Source organism: Cyprinus carpio, chromosome A8 (genome assembly GCF_018340385.1).
Source record: "Cyprinus carpio isolate SPL01 chromosome A8, ASM1834038v1, whole genome shotgun sequence".
NCBI classification, from domain to species: Eukaryota; Metazoa; Chordata; class Actinopteri; order Cypriniformes; family Cyprinidae; genus Cyprinus; species Cyprinus carpio.
Window position 1 is genome coordinate 12,351,583 of NC_056579.1, and position 22,392 is coordinate 12,373,974.

At 38.0% G+C, this 22,392-nt stretch overlaps 1 protein-coding gene across 1 annotated transcript; it reads left to right on the forward strand.

Moving 5' to 3' along the window:
- Window positions 1-1,324: 1,324 nt before the first annotated feature.
- On the forward strand, window positions 1,325-15,930 carry LOC109072380 (G-protein coupled receptor 61-like). Its single transcript, XM_019088632.2, has 2 exons — window positions 1,325-1,839; window positions 13,597-15,930. Exon 2 carries the CDS (start codon window positions 13,858-13,860, stop codon window positions 15,265-15,267), a length of 1,410 nt encoding a protein of 469 aa, XP_018944177.2. The 5' UTR covers window positions 1,325-1,839; window positions 13,597-13,857; the 3' UTR covers window positions 15,268-15,930.
- The last annotated feature ends 6,462 nt before the right edge of the window (window positions 15,931-22,392 follow it).

Consider the following 22,392-nt stretch of genomic DNA (forward strand, 5'->3'; position numbering starts at 1 on the left):
TTTAAGTTTTGAAAAGGGAAGAAATGCTTTAAATCACAAAGATGCAGATCAGAGTGCAATATATACTTAAACCAGTTTTTCTTTGAGTGTTATCCAAAACTTCAGTGTGAGTTTGATTTAAGTGCATGCCATGCTTGTGATTTTAACCATTGAGCATATGTTGGTAATTAGGCATTGTTTATCTGATGCTAACAAATAAGAGGAAAATGAGGCATCAGGAATTTGTTTATTTGGTTCTGCTGTTTGTCCAGTTTGCTGAAATAAATAAATGAGTCAATCTTTTTCTAAGATAGCTCCATATGCGACAAGAGTTTTGCATCCATTGGTGTCAGAGCCAGTTAAGAGTTTGCTCCCACTTTTGTGTTCTTAGCTGTTTTACTGATAGTGCTTATCATTTTTACACAGTATCTTGTGTCTAAGATGATTCCTGTGCATCTCAAAAAGAAAGTTTTACAGTAGTGCGAGAAAGGTATATGGAATCCCTTACAGAAATATAGTGTTCAGACAGACATGGCTGCAATGTTGTTGTGAGTTCACATTCGAATGTTTTGCTTGATATAAATTCGCCGCACATTAACTGCACGTTTGCCATAAATAATTTGACATGAGGGCATTCCAGTTAGTAAAATTTAAAATATCACAATTACAATGTCAGAATACCCTAAGAAACTATAATTGAAGTGCATTGAGGGAAATATGTACGGGATATGGTGTCAAACAATTAACTTTTAAAAATATATTTCTTGCTGACCATGAAACTAGTTTGCATATTTTTTTACTATGTATTTTTGTCACAAACTAAAATGTAGCTTTTTTATTTTAGCAATTATTTAGCTTTTTTTTTCCTTGATTGCTTAATGCAAGAAATATTCAGTTGAAGGAATAACTATTACTGAACAAAATAACTCTATATAAAACTAATCTCATATAAACTCATGTGTTAAATTTCCATTTTAATTTAAATTATTTTACATTTGACACAATGTCCTCCAAAGTCTCTCAAAGTTTTAGAATAATTCTCTGTGTTCTTGGCATCACCAAAACTACACAACCGCTGATCTTTCCGCGCAGTCCCTTTGTGCCTTGGCAGACTTTGCAACCACAAACAAACAATAATCAGGGTCTCATGAGAGAGCTTTTAACGGATTGGACATTGAGATCAACCCATGCCCAAGTGAGAGAATGAATGTTGAATGAGGAAAAAGCGACTGTTTTTCAATGCAACAGCCCCCATGGATCCCAAGAACCCGATGTGACCCCATACCGCAGCCCTTGTGTGCCGGTGGAGGGACGCGCCGGGAACGGGAGAGCACTAGGACCTGGTGAAGCGAGGAGGGTTGCCTGCCTGCCTGCATCCCTGTCTCCTCTCCATTCTGCTCTGCAGTTGCCCTGTGCGCGTGTGAGGGTAAGCACATGTTTATGTGTGTTTGTATGGATGTGTGTGTGTCAGAAAAGGGGTGAGAGCAGGTTTCGTACGGCACCGCCTAAAGAGACAGAGCTATTTGTTATCTTTCTGTCATGTCGGCAGCGTGAACATCAGCCTGACCACCTGGACTAGCCGCCTGCCTGAAGCATCGCTGACGGGGGAGGGGGCGATCTCTCTCTCTCCGTGTTTGTGTGAACGTGAGTGTGTGTGTGTGTGTGTGTACATGCGTGTGGGCGGGTGAAAGGGTGAGGGGCGGAGAGATGAAAGGGCCAGGTGAGGAGGGGTATTGGGTACCTCTCTCTCTGGCTTTCTCGCTCTCTCTCCCCCCTCTTTTTATCCCTCTCTCACTGTCGCGCGACACTAACCCTGGAAGCTGAAGAGGAGATCCTCGCTGCTGGACCTCTCCACTACAGGTACGATCTCCTCACCTACATTTCATGGAGCTATGGTTTCTTAAACTCCATCCCTCACACGGACGCATGTTAAACTTGTGCATCCTGGATGACATGCATATGTTGTAGAATTTCCAGACGGATGAGTTGGAAATGGTTTTCAAGATCTCGCTCTTGCAGTTAGACATTTCTCAGGTTTTGCTTTGTTGGCTCCATCACCAGGCAGTGACACGAGGAATAGCTGTTTGTATCTTTTCTTAGGAATCTAAACCAGAGGTGTATGGCAAGCCGTTTTAGCTTAAAATATTCCAAGCTCTACTCGTCGTAACTGCATTTTTACAAGTAACAATTCAGTTAGAGAGCTCTACAATTACATTCTTAGTAGTAACAATGCCAGTTAGAGAGCTCTCTAAATCTATTTTTACTAGTTATTATTACAATAAGAGAGCTCTCTAATTCAGTTCTTACTAGTAACAATTATGATTATAGAGCTCTCTAATTCAATTCTTACTAGTAAAAATTATGCTTCGTTGCAGGCAGGTTTTTGAGCCTGTAAGTCATGACAGGCCAAGACTTATGACGACATGACAAACCACGACATGACAAACCACGACTTATGACTTTGTAGCATTCCAGGCAAGTCACGCCAAACTGCCTGAGCGCAAGGAATTGTAGCTAGATTATTAATTTTATTGCAACGTTATATTGTCCTAAAGTCTATTTCTCACTGTGTACCACTTGCATAAACACCGCATCCGTAGGCAATATTATCTGTAGGGGCTGCCATTGTTGTTTTGCGGGCAATGTGACATCAGAGTTCAGAACTGGGAGTACATCGATCTAGTACAAGTTCACGAGTGGGAAGTCATGGGTTTGACTGCTGTTCCAGTGCACTTTCACGGGTAGAAGGCTGGAAAAACACGGGTTACGGGTTGACTGGAATGCATTAAATTAGAGAGCTCTCTAATTGAATTAGAGATCACTGCAATTTCATTCTTACTAGTAAGAATTCAATTAGAGAGCTCTACAATTAAATTCTTACTAGTAAGAATTACAATTACAGAGCTCTTTAATGCAATTTTTAATAGTAACAATACCAATTAGAGAGCTCTCTAATTCATTCCTTACTACTAAAAATGCAATTACAGAGCTCTCTAATTAAATTCTTACTAGTAAGAAATCTAGTTACAGAGCTCTACAATTGTATTCTTACTAGTAAAAACTTATATTCATTAGATGCAAAACAGATTTGTGACTACACGCATTTCCCTTTCCAAATCCCGCCTGTGGTGATACAGTTCAAAAAACATAATCTAATTTTAGTGTTTATTATAGAGGTGGCACAATACAATTTTTTCAGAACCGATCCCGATCCGATACCAAAAGTTCTTAGTATCGGACAATACCGATACCGATCCGATACCAGCACAGTTTTTTTTTTTTTTTTTTCTATACCTCAGTGTGTGTTGACCTGATCATCACTCTTTTGTGTATTACACACAATCTTCTAAGTATAGACAAATTAATTATAAAGAAAAATAACAAATAAAAAATGTATATAATCATAATCTATGAGAAAAATACTATTAGGTTAGTGGATAATTCAGCAGCAATAATGGATATTGGATAGAGTTGGATAGAGTTCATAATAATTTTATAAAATCTAAACATTTAGAGAAAAAACATAATTTAGTGGGGAAAAAAAATAAAAGTAAATAGGTGTAATCTGGTAAAATGTTACACATTGCTCTTTGTATTGTAATATACATTCATGAAAAACAAGTAAATATAATTATATATAAATATATGCAATAAATTAAATAGGCCTACATTTCTTTTACATTTATAGCACAGTAATGAGGCAGCAACATATGATAGATGAGACAGAACAAGAAAGGCTATTAACAATCTTTCATTACGGAAAAGTATTATAACATGAAAGGCTCCAATACAGAGTGGCACGAAGCTCTTGTGCATCCCGTGTGCAGAATGATGCGCTTTTGAAGCAACACGGAGTCACAGTGCGCAGCTCTGCATAGAAAAGTTCAAAGCACAAAGGGAAGAGATACTGATGTGTAGTGTATTAAATCTGTGCGTTAGTTTATTGAGCCTTTTCTTTTAAAAGTTTTAAATTTTAGTTACTGTGTGCATGAAGAACAATTCATAGTGCCCTGTACTCCAGTGTAGTGATCTCCAACAGACACCCGGAAGAAAGTAACATGATTTAGAATTTGCTATAAACTCCAGCAAGATAAAGTCCTTTTATGCAAAACCACTGATGTATATCTACAGATCAAGTATAATAATAGGAACATTGTATCATTCTAGAGAGAGTTTCATCGTCTTGACTGTCGTAACTGAACACGTTGTGCAGTTTGAATGCTGAATGGAGGATGACTGACAGCCGCAGCGGAGAGATGAGTTTACATGAACGTGAATTAATGACTGAAATATTAATCAATACCTCTCATTAAACTATGGAACGGTCTCAGAACACTTGAAAAATATTGCACGGAAACTTTATGGTGCTTTATAATGTTTTTGTCCCTTTCGTGGGTCTTAAAAATAACACAATTGTATAAGCACTATATCGGATCTGGATAGGTCTGGTCTGACCGATACCCCGATCCAGCAGAAAATGTCAGTATCGGAGCCAATACTGATCCTGAATATCGGATCGGCGCACCCCTAGTTTATTATGCACTGTAACATGCATGCAGAATTTGAGCTACATATATAGGCCAATCAATAGGTTAATCATAACTCTTGACAACATTTCTATCTTTCTTTCTTTCTTTCTTTCTTTCTTTCTTTCTTTCTTTCTTTCTTTCTTTCTTTCTTTCTCTCTCTCTTTTGGTCAGACATTAGGCAAAAAATAATAATAATAATAATAATAATAATTGACATTATTTTGGGGAAGTTTTTAAAAAAAAAATTAGGATTAACATAGTATAGCGTACAATACCTGCATACTACTCAGATTCTCCGAAATGGTGCTACGGTGACATGGGGAGAGACAGAGGAGTAGAATTGTTCATTATATAAGTCGATAAGTCGTTATTTTTGTTATCTTCGTGTACAAAAAGTATTCTCATTGCTTCATAACATTACGGTTAAACCACTGATGGCAGATGGGATATTCTGACAATGCTTTTCAAACTTTTCTGGACCTTGACAATATTATTTATTTGGCAGTCTATGGGACAGTCTCAAGCCTCCTGGTTTTCATCCATAATATCTTAAATTGTGTTCTAAAGCGAACAAAGCTTTTATGGGCTTGGAACGATATGGGGGTAAGTGATTAATGCCAAAATTTTCATTTTGGGGTGGAGTATCCCTTTAATAGATCATTAGAGCCTTAGCGTTGCTATTCATCATTAAAAGCTGCTTGACTGAACAAGCTGCTTGAGTCCCCATTTTCTTTTTTTGAGATTTATTTTTGGCGTTTTATCTTTATTCCAATAGGACAGTGTAAATGAATTGGGGGGAGGGGGTGCGGGATCGGAAGGGTCCACAACAAGAGCCGGTTCAAACTCAGGAGACCCCTGGCGCAACGGCTTTATCGACGGACTGCCCACAAGGCTATCGGGACAGACAGTCATCCATTTTATGAATATGCATGAGTGCAATTATCATAATGAGGTCGTGCTGAAAAGAGAGCTCTACAATGTAATTCTTACTAGTAAGAATTGTTATTGTAGAGCTCTACAATTAAATTTTTACTACTAAGAATCCAATTCCACAGCTCTACAGCTACATTCTTACTAGTAAGAATTACAGTTAGAGAGATCTTTAATGCAATTTGTAACAAATTTGTAATTTGTAGAAACAATTTAATTGGAAAACGCAATAATTGAATAAGCTAAAACGGCTTGCCATAGAGGTGGCCTTGAATGAAGGTGTTGACATATATGACATATGTGTAATGTAGCACTGAAACAGCTCACCTCTGGGGATTATGGGAACTGTTTGGAAGCAGACAATGAACTCGGGGCTCATTGGTGTGATAGTGGATTATTTAGGTGATGACAGCAGACATCATGTTTATAAGTGTGGGCTATTAGTTGTAAAGTGCCAGCACTGGTCACCCTGAGGGAGGAAAAGTATGGCAAGCCATTTTATCTTAAAATATTCCAAGCATTACTCATCGTAATTGCATTTTTATTAGTAACAATTCAGTTAGAGAGCTGTACAATTTAATTCTTACTAGTAACAATGCCCATTAGAGAGCTCTCTAAATAAATTTTTACTAGTTATAATTACAAAAAGAGAGCTCTCTAATTTAAGTAGAGAGCTCTGCAATTGCATTTTTACTAGTAACAATGCCAATTAGAGAGCTCACTAATTCAGTACTTTCTAGTAACAATTATGATTAGAAAGCTCTCTAATTCAATTACTGACAGCAACAATTCCAATTAGAGAGCTCTACAAATTAATTTTAACTAGTCATATGTCTCCATTGACTTCCATTAACCCTTTTGCTCATGAGTTTAAAATATTCTAGCTGAGCCCCTGGTGTGAGTTTTTTTAGGCGACCGTTATTTTAGAATGTACCACCGTATTGTTTCCATGGCGACTTATCATGATTGTCATGTGACACAACGCAGCCACATGGCACAGGGATCGCTTTTATTTAGTTTTTCCTGTTTTATTTAAAATATTCACAAACATGCTCACTATATTATAAAAAATATCTGATATTCAGATTCTGAAATATGTGCAAGTAAATATATTTGGTAGGTTAAACACTTTTATATTGACCGTGTTAGTTGATCTATACTGGGTGATGGGCGCCGCCATGTTAGTTTGCGCTGAATCTGAGCTGTGGGATTTACAAAACACGCAAATTCATAATTTCCTCCCAAAACACGTTAAAGTAGGTCTCCGGTAAACTGGGAGAAGAGCAGAGTAAACTTTATAGTTACCTACACAATCTGTATATGATATCAATAAAAACATGTAGTCAAATTATATTTGCAAGGATCATTATTGCGGTTTAGCTCTCTAATTGAATTGTTACTAGTAAAAATTGCATCAAAGAGTTCTCTAACTGTAATTCTTACTAGTAAAATTTGAATTAGAAAGCTCTTAAATGAATTGTTACTAGTAAGAATGCAACTGCAGAGCTCACTAATTCAATTACAGAGCGCTCTAATTGAATTGTTACTAGTAAGAATTGTATTAGAGAGCTCTCTAACTGTAATTCTTACTAGTAAGAATGTAGCTGTAGAGCATGGAATTGCATTGAAAAATGTAAAAATGTAATTGTAGAGATCTAACGATTTTTATTGGGAAGAATTGCATTGTAGGGCTCTCTTTTCAGCATAACCTCATTATGATAATTGCGCTTATGCATATTCATAAAATGGGTGAATGTCTGTCCCGATAGCCTTGTGGGCAGTCCGTCGATAAAGCCGTTGCGCCACAGGTATCCTGAGTTTGAGTCCCGGCACCCCCTCATCCAATTACTTACACTTACCTATCGAACAAAGGCAAAAACACCAAAAATAAATCTTAAAAAAAGAAAATGCTCAGTCAAGCAGCTTTTAATGCTGAATAGTAGCACTGAAGCTCTAATGATCTATTTAGTATTACTAATATTATACAGTATTATTATATTGATTAAAATCATTATAAAATGATGCTTTACAGAGAAGAAATATAGGTAGTCTATGTAGCTGCAGAAAGTTTTTTTTTTTTTTTAAAGGAGAATTCACACTTGCACAGAAAATACGCATATAAATGTATACTCAGAAATATGCATATTTAATTATTGGTTGTAAAATACCTGTTTTTGTTAAGCTTTGGAGGGGTTTTATTAGCATTTTCCACTCACTCAATAATGCTGAGGCGGGGTCTGTTACCAGAAGCATTTACTGCATGATGAAGTCTATTGGAATGCATTGAGAATGCCACTATAATTTAAGTTATGAGGGCAAAAATGTCCCTGTATGGGTATTTGTTTTTTACATTTATAATATCTGATATAGTTAAGTAATGTCACACAAGCAAGAGTGCCGTTTTGCCGAATATCAGTGCAAATGAATGATCGTGAATGGGATGTTGATTTTATACAGTTCAACAACCAAGAAATTAATATGAGTGAGTTACATTTTGGACACAGTATTTTCTGTTTTTCTTTCACCAACACAAACAGTTCCAAACAAAGCCGGGAAAGAACTGTTGCACGTCTCAGAGAAACATGTTTCGTACTTGCATGAATAGGTGTTTTTAAAGTTGTGTGCCACATACTGGCCAGAACCAGCCACGGTTCCAGCACAAAAATACACTCAGCAAAATATTGACTAATTAAGCTTATTGAAAAAATCCCTAAAAATAATGTTGCAATTATTATTATTATTATTTATTATTATTTTTATTTTTTGCCTAATGTCTGACCAAAAAGAGACAGAGAGACAGAGAGAGAGACAGAGAGAAAGAAAGAAAGAGAGAGAGAAAGAGAAAGAGAAAGAGACACATTTTGTCAAGAGTGACGATTAACCTATTAATTGGCCTATATATGTAACTCAAATTCTGCATGCATGTTACAGTGCATAATAAATACCAAAATGAGATGAGATTTTGTCTGGTAAAGTATTTTCAAGACTATTCTTTATTTCCATTTTTGTGATATGGATCTAAGGGTCTGAAATAAAGAAATATTAATAATATAAAGGTGTGAAATAATTAAGTGATTAAATATAAAAAAAAACCTTTCCAAACTGTCATCTCACTCTTATGGTCATTCTGACACAATAAAAATGCTATCAATTCATGCTTATGGGGCCTTTATTTTGAAGTGTATCACCATAGGTGGGATTTGGAAAGGGAAATTCCAAAATCTATTCATTTTGCATCTAATGAATAGGCCTACAAGTTTTTACTAGTAAGAATACAATTGTAGAGCTCTATAACTAGATTTCCTACTAGTAAGAATTTAATTAGAGAGCTCTGTAATTGCATTTTTACTTGTAATAACTGAATTAGAGGGCTCTACAATTTAATTGTTACTAGTAAGAATGCAATTGCAGAGCTCTTTAATTCAATTGTTACTAGTAAGAATTGCATTAAAGAGCTCTGTAATTGTAAGAATTACTATTAAGAATGTAATTGCAGAGATCTCTGAGAATTCCTACTAGTAAAAATTGAATTAGAGAGCTCTATAATCATAATTGTTACTAGTAATAAATGAAATAGAGAGCTCTCTAATTTAGTTCTTACTAGTAATAATGCAATTGCAGAGCTCTCTTATTGTAATTATAGATTTAAAGAGCTCTCTAATTGCCATTGTTACTAGTAAGAATTAAATTGTAGAGGTCTCTAATGCCGCGTTTCCATCCAAATTACCCGGAACAATTGTACCAGGAACTTTTTTTCGCAGGAACTCCCCCCCCCCCAGACCTGTTTCTTTCTGCGTTTCCACCATGGTCTAAAGTACTGTGATGATTAGGCAAATGCTCTGGTGATGTAAGTCTGTGCGCGTTCCTCAATACAAAGTACGCAAATTTCGGACTTCCTTCCTCGGTGGTTCGGACTTTGCAAGTTCAACTCGGGAGTGTGATCTCCCGCGGACGGGGCAACGCAAGTCCGGTACTTCTGCAAAAATTCTGAAATATTTATTTAGATCCTGGTTCCTGCTGTGGAAACGCACGGAGTACCAGCCCAAAGTCCCTAGTTCCTGGGTAAAGTTCCAGAGGTGGAAACGTGGCTTAACCGAATTGTTACTAGTAAAAATGCAATTACGATGAGTAACGCTTGGAATATTTTAAGCTAAAATGGCTTGCCATAGAAAAGAGAAGAAGAAAAAAAAAGAGGGGGGGAACACAAGGTTTTTGAACAACAGAGCTAGTTTTCATTGCAGTAAATACTGAGTCATGTGCATATTACAGGGTCATATGTTTCTCAGTTGGCAGCCCCTGAGATTGTTAGTTGCCTGCAGATTCTTGTCTCACAAAGTGCAGGAGGGTTCACGGAAAGTCGACCGCTTTTAAATGCATTAAATGCAACTTCATCTTGGCCCTGGAGATGCATTAAAGAACATGAATGCTAATCTGAATCGTTTCCTATAGAAAGCACAGGTTATTTTTTAAATCCTAAATTCTCCCACAACCAAACACACAAATGAAACCCACTGAACAAACACCAAACTGTGTTTCTTGTCATGTGCATAAGCATTAAAATCCTCACTAGCTGATGATTACAAACTTGCAAAACAATAAATGTTTTTTCATGTTTATTATTTACAGTATGTACTCCATTAACGACCACCCTATGTGTTGGATTTTTGTTTAGTTAGGCCTACTGTAGACAGTGTGATTGTATATCGGCTTTGTCTAGAATGTTCACTACCATTCAAATTTTGGGTTGGTAATGTAATTTTTTTAAAAAGAAAAGATGCAAAAAAAAAATCTTTTCAAAAGTGACCGTAAAAACATTTATCATGTTACAAAATATCTCTATATTAAACAAATGCTGTTCTTTTGAACTTTCTACTCATCAAAGATTCTGGGAAAAAAGTGATACTTTCCACAAAAATATTAAGCAGCACAACAGTTCTCGAAATTTATAAAAAAAAGAGATGTTTCTTCAGCTCAAAATCAGCATATTGGGATGATTTTTGAAAGATCATGTGACACCGAAGACTGGAGTAATGGCTGCTGAAAATTCTGCTTTGCCATCACAGAACAAAATTACCTTTTAAAATATGTTATCAATTGTTTTAAATTGTAATAATAATATTTCACAATATTACTGCTTTTATCTTGATCAAATCAATGCAGCCTGGGTGAGCATAAGAGACTTTCAAAAACATTTAAAAAATCATATGGAATGGCGGTATAAACTGGTAATAGGACAACAAGTGATAGTTCACCCAAGAAATTAAAGTTCTGCCATCACTTATTCACATTAATGTCAGTTCAAACCTGTATAACTTTCTTTGTTTTGCGGAACATAAAATAAATAATATATTGTGTAGAATGCTGGTAACCAACCCAAGCCACAAAAAAAGAAGAGATTTCTCATATTTCCATGTTCCGCAGAAGAAAGAAATTCCTACAGGTTAGAAACTACACATTATATGAATAATTTGCATATTTGTGTCAACTTTCTAACTTTGGAATTATGCGCTTGCTAAGAAAGACAAACAGGATGGTTCATGTGTGTTAATCCTTCAAAAAAATTGATTAGCTTTCTGTCATGGACAGTACTCAATGAGCTTTTTGTGAAAATTTCTGCACATTTAAAGGGTTATTCCCCCCTAAAATGAAAATTTTGTCATTAATCACTTACCCCCATGTCTTTCCAAACCCATAAAAGCTCTGTTCTTCTTCGGAACACAATTTAAGATATTTTGGGTGAAAACTTGGAGGCTTGAGACTGTCCCATAGACTGCCAAGTAAATAACAGTGTCAAGGTCCAGAAAAGGTATGAAAGTCGTCGTCAGAATACTCCATCTGCCAACAGACGTGCAATCTGGGTTATATGAAGTGACGGGAAAATGCGCTGTTTTATTTCAAACAAAGCTAAATACACATAGAAACAACACATCCTTGTGGAGCGGATGACACAGAAGAGCATACACAGCATATGGTGATATGGAGAGACACAGAGGAATTGACAAAGGAATTATTGAATAAAGTCGTTATTTTTGTTTTCTTCGCTTACAAAAAATGTTCCCGTCGCTTCATATAATCTAGATTGCACGGCTGATGGCAGATGGAGTATTCTGATGACAACTTTCATACCTTTTATGGACCTTGACACTGTTATTTACTTGGCAGTCTGTGGGACAGTCTCAAGCCTCCAGGTTTTCATCCAAAATATCTTAAATTGTGTCCCGAAGACGAAAGGGTATACACAGCATTTGGTGTTATGTGGGGGTAGTTGATTAATGACAAAATTTTCATTTTGGGGTGGAGTATCCCTTTAACTGTGACAGAAGTATTTTAACCACAAATTACACACTTCACCTTTAAGGTAATAACTTCCTGTATTCACTTTTAACTAAAAACCAGACCTAGTGGTATCCTAATGGTTCTGGCCTAGTTATGTAAACATCCCAGGTTAAATCCCAGGAGGTTATCTGGAAAGGTATTGAGTCCACCAATCACTTGTGTCATTGATCCCCTTCACCTCAGATCAAAAAGATGTTGTTTTTTTCATTCTTTTTATGCCTTTTGTTTAAGTATGTTTATTAATTAGTCTGTGGATGACATTTAGTGCTGTTTTCACTTTAAGAAGTATTTCAACCAAAATTGAAAATTCTGTTGTTATTTACTCATGTTGTTCAAAACCTGTATGACTTTTTCCTTGGAACACAAAAAAAGATATATTGAAAAATGTCTCTGTATTTTATTAATTTATTTATTTTGTTCATACAAAAACTTTTGAAATATTCTTAAAAATATATTTGTGTGTTCCACAGAAGAAAGAAAGTCAGAGTTTGGAACAGTGAGTGAATAAGCGATGACAGAATTTTCATTTTGGATGAACTGTCTCTTTAAGTCAAAATACCCTACTATTTTAAGTATTAGTTTTCTTTTTTAAATGCTAACTTATTAAAAAAAAAAAAAAAAAAAAAAGCACCCACACCTTATGATGGAGATGATGAAGAAGGGCTTAAAGTTATCACTATTATCATCACAAACAAGCTCATCATAGTCATGTGGATAATCATGCCACTGAAGCTCCAAACTGCTTTTTGTCTAGCCAAACCACAGTTGTGATACCTTCCAGGTACAGAACAGCCCCTTCCCTTTACTACTACAATCAGTTAACCATGTGATCATTGTGGTCTCAAGCCTTGGGCAGAAAACAGAGTCTCTATTCTCACAGAGATGTCCTAAAAACAGTTTATAGCTGAATTAGAGATGCTTTTGAGCTCTTGTTAAAACACTGACCACACTTTGTCACAAGGGAGAGTTTGTGCCCTCAGAGAAAAACTGGATGGATTGATGCCGTGGAGAAACAAAGCTGGTCCAGTGTTTTTACAGTAAAATATGATATTGTAAATTTGAGAAATGATGCATGAGGTAGTGTGCAAGGTGAGGTTATGACCATAAACACAGAGCACATGATTGCCAACAGTGTAAATGATTTTGAAGAGTGTGTTTCATGCACAAACTGTATGTTTGTGTAAATTAAGGGCTGTTAAAGGTTTCATTATTGAATTTGATTCCATTCAAATTTTGATTCCAATTCATTTGGGCATATGTTTTAGTTATAATATCCATTTTACCTATATATGAATGTATGATAGTAACTTGCAAGGATAACTTATTGTAGATTTAGTAATTGCTCTAATGGAATCAATAAGTTAATTTAGTGAAGGATCCATCAGTCTGATTCAAACAGTAACTCCTAATTGTTAATCTTTTTGAATGATTTATTAAAAAGACCAGCTAATGAGTCATTTGTTTGAGAATTGGACCACACTAGTTGTCCTGTATATTTTTTGATTTGTTAAATCCAAACGGTTCACGAGAGTCATTTGTTTGTGAACTGGATTGTTATTACTTGCAGCCCGTGAGAACAACTCAATTGAAACACACATCCTTTTTATCTTACCACATTCACCTCAGACTACAACTTTGGGTAAAATATTATTTATTTTGTTGTGGTGACCATCTTAGGATATTAAGAATACATATCAAGTTTAAATTAACTTGAGTGTTTAAATGAATATCACAATTAATAGGAACGTCAGTATTTTTTTAATCCAGCACTAACATGGCTTAATCCTTAAAAGTTGCTTGCTAACTTTGTCTCTTTTCACAGTTCCATCATGTCTCATTTGGAGCTGCTGGACTTTGAGTGCAGTGGAGCTCAAGGGATTTCAGAGGTGAATATGTGAAGATGAAACTGGACATTGCAACCCTAATCAACCCCAACTCCATAGTCCGACCTCTACCAGCATGTCGTAACGCCGACAGAGTTCCATCATCCAACGGTACTGCTAGATCCCACTTTTCAGCAGGGGAGGATGGGTGATAGTCCCATGAGAATCACCTCTGCCCACAATCCTCATTCCATCCTCTCATGGAGCATACAACCGCCTACAACACACTGTGGAACATCACCCACGCCACCTCTTGGCATCCGAACACAACCCAGCCTAATGCCTCAGGACTGAGTGTGCCCAGAGATGGACACCTCCTCCAGACGCTTGGCCTGTGCACCATGCTCCTGATGGACATACTGGCTATAGTGGGCAACTTAGCTGTAATGATAGTCATCGCCAGGACGCCGAGACTACGTAAATTTGTGTTTGTCTTCCATCTCTGCCTGGTGGATCTCATTGCGGCCCTGGTGTTAATGCCTCTGGGTATGCTGTCAGGTCAGGGTTTTTTCAACAAGGCTCTTTGTCAGGGTTACCTTTGTCTGAGCGTGGGTCTGATCAGTGCTGCTATACTCACTATTTCAGCCATCAATGTTGAGAGATACTACTATGTCGTTCATCCCATGCGCTACGAGGTGAAAATGACTGTGGGGTTGGTGGTTTCAGTTTTGATTGGAATATGGATCAAAGCCATCCTCATGTCTGCATTCCCTTTACTCGGCTGGGCGCTAGATAGAGAGGAGCTGGGACCAGCTCTGGGGAAAGTTATGGGGAAAACCATCGAACCAAAGTGCTGCTCACTCCACTGGATTGAGGAAGGGTCCCAACGGCTGGTATTCATGGTCCTTTTTACCCTCATGTACTTCCTGTGTCCAGTCCTTATTATCTTTGTGGTGTACTGCAACATGTTTAAAGTGGCCAGGGTAGCCGCCATGCAGCAAGGGCCAGTCCCCACGTGGATGGAGACTCCTCGGCCGCGCTCTGAATCTCTGAGCAGCCACTCCAGCATGGCGGCCAGCCTCAGTGGAGCTCGGACCACCCCTCAGAGGACTTTCAGTGGGGGCAAGGCTGCAGTGGTCCTACTCGCCGTAGGAGGTCAGTTCCTTGGGTGCTGGCTGCCTTATTTCTCCTTCCACCTGTACTGCACCGTCATGCCATCCTCTCACGAATCCCTTGCACGCATGGCCCAGCTGGAGGATGTGTTCACCTGGATTGGGTACTTCTGCTTCACCTCCAATCCTTTTTTCTACGGCTGTCTGAATCGGCAGATCAGGGAAGAGCTGGCCAGAAACCTGGCCTTCGTTTTCAAGTGGGGGCGTCCCGGTGAGGAAGAACAGCTGCCTAGCCGAGAGGCTTCTATTGAGGAGAATTTTCTCCAGTTTCTTCAGGGCACAGGTTGCAATATGCGGCCAAGGAATTCCCAAAGCATCTCCATCCCTCAACAGGAAGAGGACAATCCTCTCTCCACCGAGCTCCACGGGCCATCTGTTGACTTTCACATTCCTGGCCAGATCATGGAGGAGACCTCAGAGTTCATAGAGCACCAACACATGAACGATCTTAATATATCAGACAATTGTATTAAGACAAAATCAGAACTGCAAGGTTGATATTTTCAGATGTGAAATCTATATTTATTGTATTATATATTGTTGCTATGTTTTACCATTGGGTCTTTTTATACTCTGCTGACAAATTTGTACATAGTTTGTTTTAAATTTTTGGTTGGTAGGTTTCTGTCATACTCAAAGCATATTTTTTCTTTTGAGGAGAGATGTTGGACTGATGAAATGACCTCATTCCAGCACATTACCACTAGACAGAAACTTATTTACAAAGATTCAGCGACATTTGTCCAAACAATGTAACATGGAAGCAACATTGTGACGTGGAATTTGTATTCAAAAAGTGGTATGAACCGCAAGTGGTCGATGTTACAAATTTTTAAGGCTCCTAATATTAATTCAGACAATAAATGAGTATAAAATTGGTTAATAACTCAGTATTATTGTAACAACAAAATGGAGCATGCACTAATATTGAACCAAGGTTGTTTGTGTGGTGGGTAGATTCTAATTCTTTAGTTGCCATAAATGGCCATCAGCAATGTCATATTTTAAAAATAAAAAAAACTTGGTATGTTTTTTTTTTCTCTCAAAAAATGAATTAAAAACAATGAAACACATATAGTCTGTGGTGCTGGTGGTGTACAAGAGCTTTCATCCTTTCTTTGTGTACTACTGTTTAAAAGTTTGGGGATATTTAAAATGTTTTTTAAAAAGTATTTTATACTGGATTTATTTGCTCAAAAAACATTAATGTTGTAAAATAAATATTATGAAATATTTTATAGTATATACTATTATTTTTATTAAAATGTAATTTATTCAGGTGATTATTTTTGTGATGTACACCAAATTATTTTTTTGATTTCTTATTGAAAACAGTATTTTTGTGGAAACTGTCATTTGTTTTCAGGATTCCTTGATTAGAAAGTTAAAATTAACAGCATTTATTTGAAATAGAATTTTATTCTGTAACAGCATAAATGTCTTTACTGACATTTTTGATCAATTTAATGCATCCTTTGCGAATAAAAGTAATAATTTCTTAAAACAACAACAACAACAACAACAACAAAAAACTATTGAACGGTATATTCTAGCCCATCAAAAAACAAAAACAAACTGAGAGCATTTTGTTTATTCTGGTCATTTGAACAATGAAGGACATGCAAAAGAACAATCATAGCAGAATGTGATTAATTCCCAAATTGGAAAAGTTCTGAAAGTTCATCAATAAGCACATTCATACGGCTAGCCTCGCTAATCAGCCATAAAGAGATACAATCTCGGATTGGAAAAAAAGTGTTTACAAGGAGTAAAAACTGCCTTGGTTTCTTCAGTCACATTTTCCACACCTTGTGACATGAAGATTGTGGCATCCACCCCAGGGCCTTGGGTTTGTTGAAGCACCTGATCAACAAAATGGCGAGGGACAATCAGATAGTCTCTGACAAAAGGTTAACAATCAGGTCAGCTGCAAACATGTGCCACAACAGATGTCCTTTTAGATTTTGTACTTCTCCACCCACTACCAACAGACACTGACAACACTGCTAGTATAATTTTTTTTTCTTCATTTCTTAGATGTGAAGAAGATTGTACTACACCTGCAGTATTTCACTCATTAGCAAGTTTCACATTATATCTGAATCATCAGCTGAGTTCTCAGATATTGGTAGAAAATGATGGCACTTCATATCTCTCTCCTCACTGCAGGAACCATAAAAAATGTCCAGACAGAGATATCAGCCAGTTCAAAAGCTGCATATGAGAAATGTCTTAAAATAATTTTGAGACAGGATATAGACACATTCCTTATTTTAAATCAAAATATTAAAGTAACTATCCAGACTGTTAAAATTTTGATGTAGCACTAAAAATGTTTTGTGGGCATGGTACACAAAAACTTTTTGACCTGCATGGTAATTATATTGCATTGCTTACAGTATGTTGGATTGCCAAAACAGTCAGTGTACAATACTTTGAAGAATGAAAAAAGGGTTCATAATAAGATGATATTCTCAGCAGTCTTCTGCATTATTAAAAGAAGCTGTGTTTTTTCTTCGTTGTTCTTGTGATGCAAACAAGACTCATCTCAGTGTCAATGGCCTTTTGTTTACGGGTAAACCTAGCATGAGTTCCTGTGCAGTGTGAGTGCTGCAATGTTTTGCCATAAGCAGAATGAGCAGCATACAATACACTAAAAAAATTTCCATTTAACTAAATTCAATGTTTGCTATTTTGGTGGTTGCTGTTTTGAGTGTTTGAGTGCCTGAGGTGAAAGGCAGTAAAGACACACGGTTTTTAATTTTTCATTGTATGACTTTAGCAACTAAAATGTAAATAAAAACAAACAATCAAACTGTCACGGAATGCTTAAAAACAAGATCCAAGTGCAGCATTTATTAAAGAGTCCAAAAACAAACAATGTAATCCAAATCAGGGAAAAACAGTAACAGACACATAACAGAAAACAATAAACGAGCAACCAAAGACAAAGAAAACCGGGCTAATATGTGGATTAGTTAACAAGGTAATTGAGACAGCTGAATGTAATGAGACTTGATGGTTAAAGCAAAGGGTGATGGGAACTGAAGTCCAGAGAAACAAACAAAACTAAGAAGTGTGCCCTCTGGTAGCTATACATGGGCACACCAACTAGACACTGTGACATTACCTCTCCTCTAAGGAGCGGATTCAAGATGCTCCACAAAGTCAATGAAATCCAGGAGGGAGGCAGACCAGGGGGAGGGATGGCGGGCCAGGTGCATGTAGTGAAAGAGGTCTAGAAACAGAGGTACAGTAGGCCATAGGGCCAGGGTGGAGCTGGCAAGGTAGGAGACCAGGGCGGGGCCGGCAGGGCAGGAGGCCAGGCCGGGGTTCGAGGGACAGACCAGTGAGGCTACAGCTGAACAACAACCCCAGCGGGCAACCAGGTCAGAGCCAGGAGCTTGGCAGTCAGCAAAGGCAGACCTGATGACCACCTCAGCAGAACTGACAAGGCCGATGGAGCCACCAGCAACTCAGACAGGACTGCAAAGAAGAGCACAAGCTTAGTAGCAGCCTTGATGGCTGTAATAGGACAGGCAGACAGTTCAACAGTCTCCTTGGCGATGACAAGGTAGACAGAGTTCAGGAGTGGACATCCCCACTCAGAGGGGAGTTGAAGAGGCCACCGCCTTGAGAAGGCTCCACAGCAGAAACCACCACCTTGGGAGGAACTAGAGCAGACTCAGTAGTGGACTCTTGGACTGGAATGAGCTAAGGAGTAATCTCATAAACTTGAGTAAGCTCTGGAGTGGATTTGTAGACTGAAACAAACTCTAGAATTAATTCATAGAATGGAGCTGGCTCTGGAGTGAGCTCCTAGACTTGAGCGGGCGCTGGAGTGAGCTCCAAGGACTCCTGTACTGGAGCTTGTTCATAAGTGGACACTGAAGGCTCCTAGACTGGAGCGGGTTGTGGAGTGGACTCAGAATACTCCCGGACTGGAGCAGGTTCTGAATGCTCCCATGCACACAGAACAGTCCAGAGGCCAAAGGCAAAGATGGCCTTCTTGACTATGGCAGCAGCAGTGAAATTAGGCGGCTCTGTGGTGACATCTGAGACCACCAGAGTCAGGTCCTCCAGGACCGCTGGACTCAAGATCACCTGAGTCGTGTCCTCCAGGACCAGCGGACTTGGGTCAGACTCATAGACTGGAGCAGGCTCTGGCGCAGATTAAAGGACTTGAGTGGGCTCCGGGAGAACTTTAGTGGACCTTGCTGCCCTCCTCCTTCTCGACCTTCACTTGCGAGACTGAGACAGTGAAGATTCGCTATCCACTGGAGCGGGCTCAGGGATCTCCAGGAGCACTGCAATTGACTCAGACCAACATGTCCTTACAAAGTTGCGGTAACAAAGATAATCAATGATTTTCCAAACGTCAACAGTCTTAAGCCTCTCAATCTCCCGAGGAGGGAAGGTATTGTCTAGGCAGTCATTAAAAGTCTTGCTGAGCTCAGACTCACTCAGTTCCAGCCCTACTGCCAAAGTCCAGAAGGTCTGAGCAAAACCTCCCACTTTCATCCCCTGTTGGCGAAGAGCCGCCAACATCCAGAGCCAAGCCTCCCGCTCCTTTGAAGCAGAAGGAAGAATACGAATGCCCATGGTCCACAATCTGAAGCCCAGCCTTGCTGCTGGATCTGTTAATGGTTGGGTTATTCTGTCACAGAATGCGCCAAAACAAGAAGATCCAGGTGCAGTATTTATTAAAGAGTCCAAAAACAAACAACGTAATCCAAATCAGGGAAAAACAGAGTAACAGACACACATAACAGAAAACAAAAAAACATGGTAACAGACACACATAACAGAAAACAATAAACCAGCAACCAAAGACAAAAACCAGGCTAATATGTGGATGAGTTAACAAGGTAATTGAGACACAGCTGAATGTAATGAGACTTGATAGTTAAAGCAAAGGATGATGGGAACTGAAGTCCAGAGAACAAACAAAACTAAGAAGCGTGCCCTCTGGTGGCTATACATGGGTATACCAACTAGACACTGTGAAACAAACAATCTTTACCATATATACACACTCAAAAGCTTGGGTCAGTTTTTTATATATATATATAAAAAAAAATGTATTTAGTAGTAAGGGCATATTAAATTGATCAAAAGTGACGTGTATCATTTATCATTTATGTTTTTCTTTTGAACTTGAATCCTGAAAAAAAAATGTATCAGGGTTTCCATAAAAATTTAGGAGTACAACAGTTTTCAACATATAATAAAAAATTATATATATATATATATATATATATATATATATGATATATATATATATATATATATATATATATATATATATATATATATATATATATATATATATAAAACATTTATTATTAGCATTAAAATATAATAACTCTGTTTTTGATTCACCTCCTATACTTTTGTCTGTATGAAAGATAAACCATCATAATAACAATAATGCTGTTTCTCTATTAATAACTGCCTTGAAAGACATCTCAAAATAATTCAGTAAACTCATCTTGACAGAAAATTACTTAATATGAGAGGGCAAACACCATTATTATCAAATACAATGCTGCTGATGAAACAATTTCCTATACACATTTTGCTGTTCTCTCTCTTCTCCTCGCCACATTCACATAGTGTGCATATATTCACATATTTACTAGCATGCACACACAAACAGATGTAGGCTAGACACACTCATGTGCACAAACACATCAGTGGGACTCACATCAGTGTACTTTGATGTTGGTAAGTAGAGGGAGGCCCCTAGTGGTGAAGTTCAAACAACCTGACCTTTTAGCTCTGCTGAGAGCTTTGTGAAGTCATTTGCAGCACTGGGGGAAGTTGCTCCTCCTGCTGATTAGAGATCAGTTTGTGTGTCCTCACATATAGCGCTCCACCCAGAGTTTTCATTAGCTGTTTTAAATTCACAAAAGATAATGACTTCATTACGATCAAAATAAACTTAACTTAAATCTCTATGAAAAATTAAGAGGTTTCTACACATTATTATCAAAACATACGCCTTGATTAATCAGTAGAAGAAGCAATGAGAGTTTGAAATGTTGAAATCGGTATGCCTATTTTCTAAACTATAATTTTGGGATGTGATAAATTCCAGAGATAAACCCAACAGGTGGCTTCACCTACTAGACAGATAAATAAATAATCAGTAAACCCTGATTTCATGTGATCTTAGACAGGGGTGAGGGATTCATTAAGGGATCTCAGTTCAAACGGACTTAAATATACATATATACGTATAAACAATTCAGCTAATTTTGGAACCTGCCTCTGTGTGAAAGTATCCATATATTGCATTTGAATGCAGGTAAAGGATCCTTACTGCTCTTAAGTCCGAGATCCACAGTGAGACTAAACAAAGCCAGACTTAGCTCAACTGTGATTCAGTGGAGGAACACAGGCTTTATTCTCAACCACTGTGGGACTTGGTGTTTCCATGGTAACATATCCTCTGTGACATTTCTCTGGCTAAGGGAGTGCGTTCATGAGCAAAAGACCCTTATCATAACCTGTTGCATCACTTTATGAAGCAACAATGCACAAGTTTTTATGTCTTTAGAGTGCCTTCTTGTGGATTCTGAGCGAATCATTACTCAACCGATTCCTTAAAAGATCATTTAAAGGTACAATATGTAATTTTTCACCGCTAGACTGCATGTAATCAAAACAAACAAACAAAGCAAAGGCGTAGTTTGATGATGCTGTGACTGAGTGTGGAATCATGGGAGCTGTCATCTTGATCCCCACAGCCGATGAAATCTGACGGATTTGGGCAGAAATCAAGTTCATTGAAGAGCTTATGATTTATTAACGTAATAGAATGAAGCAGGGTGAGGCTGAAAGCCGTCAAAGCCAAACGAGGCAGCTGAACGAGTGTGACACGCGGCTCGAAAGCAGCAGAGCTTTTATTATGCTACAGTCGACTGCTTCCGGTCGTGCATATGTGGTGGGAAAAAACAAGCAGCTCTGTTTTATCATACTAGATACATTTGAAAGTTGTGTTATAATGCTACTCTGTGCGGTCGTCACCGGTCTATTAAAACGCACAACATATTAAAGTGTCGTTGGGGTTATGACGTCATACACAATGACACTATGGACACGGTCTGTGTCACTAGTTAAAATTGCTTATTTCTCTGGATTTAAACATTCTTCGAAACATTTAGGATAATATAAATACACAAGTCAGCAAAATATAAAACACTGTTCTAGTGGTTTTTGGATATATAACAAAGTACTAGTAAAAGTTTTAATAATGCTTCTACATCATTTTAACTGTAATCTGTAATCTGTTTGTGGGAAGTCGTGGCCTAATGGTTAGAGAGTCGGACTCCCAATCGAAGGGTTGTGAGTTCGAGTCTCGGGCCGGCAGGAATTGTGAATTCTCTCTCCACCTTCAATACCATGACTTAGGTGCCCTTGAGCAAGGCATTGAACCCCCAACTGCTCCCCGGGTGCCGCAGCATATAAATGGCTGCCCACTGCTCCGGGTGTGTGTTCACATTGTGTGTGTGTGTGTTCACTGCTCTGTGTGTGTGCACTTCGGATGGGTTAAATGCAGAGCATGAATTCTGAGTATGGGTCACCATACTTGGCTGAATGTCACCTCACGTAATCCGG

Bases quoted from the DNA above. Each gene is read 5' to 3' on its own strand.
- LOC109072380 (XM_019088632.2), top strand. From the start codon at position 13,858: ATGGAGCATACAACCGCCTACAACACACTGTGGAACATCACCCACGCC.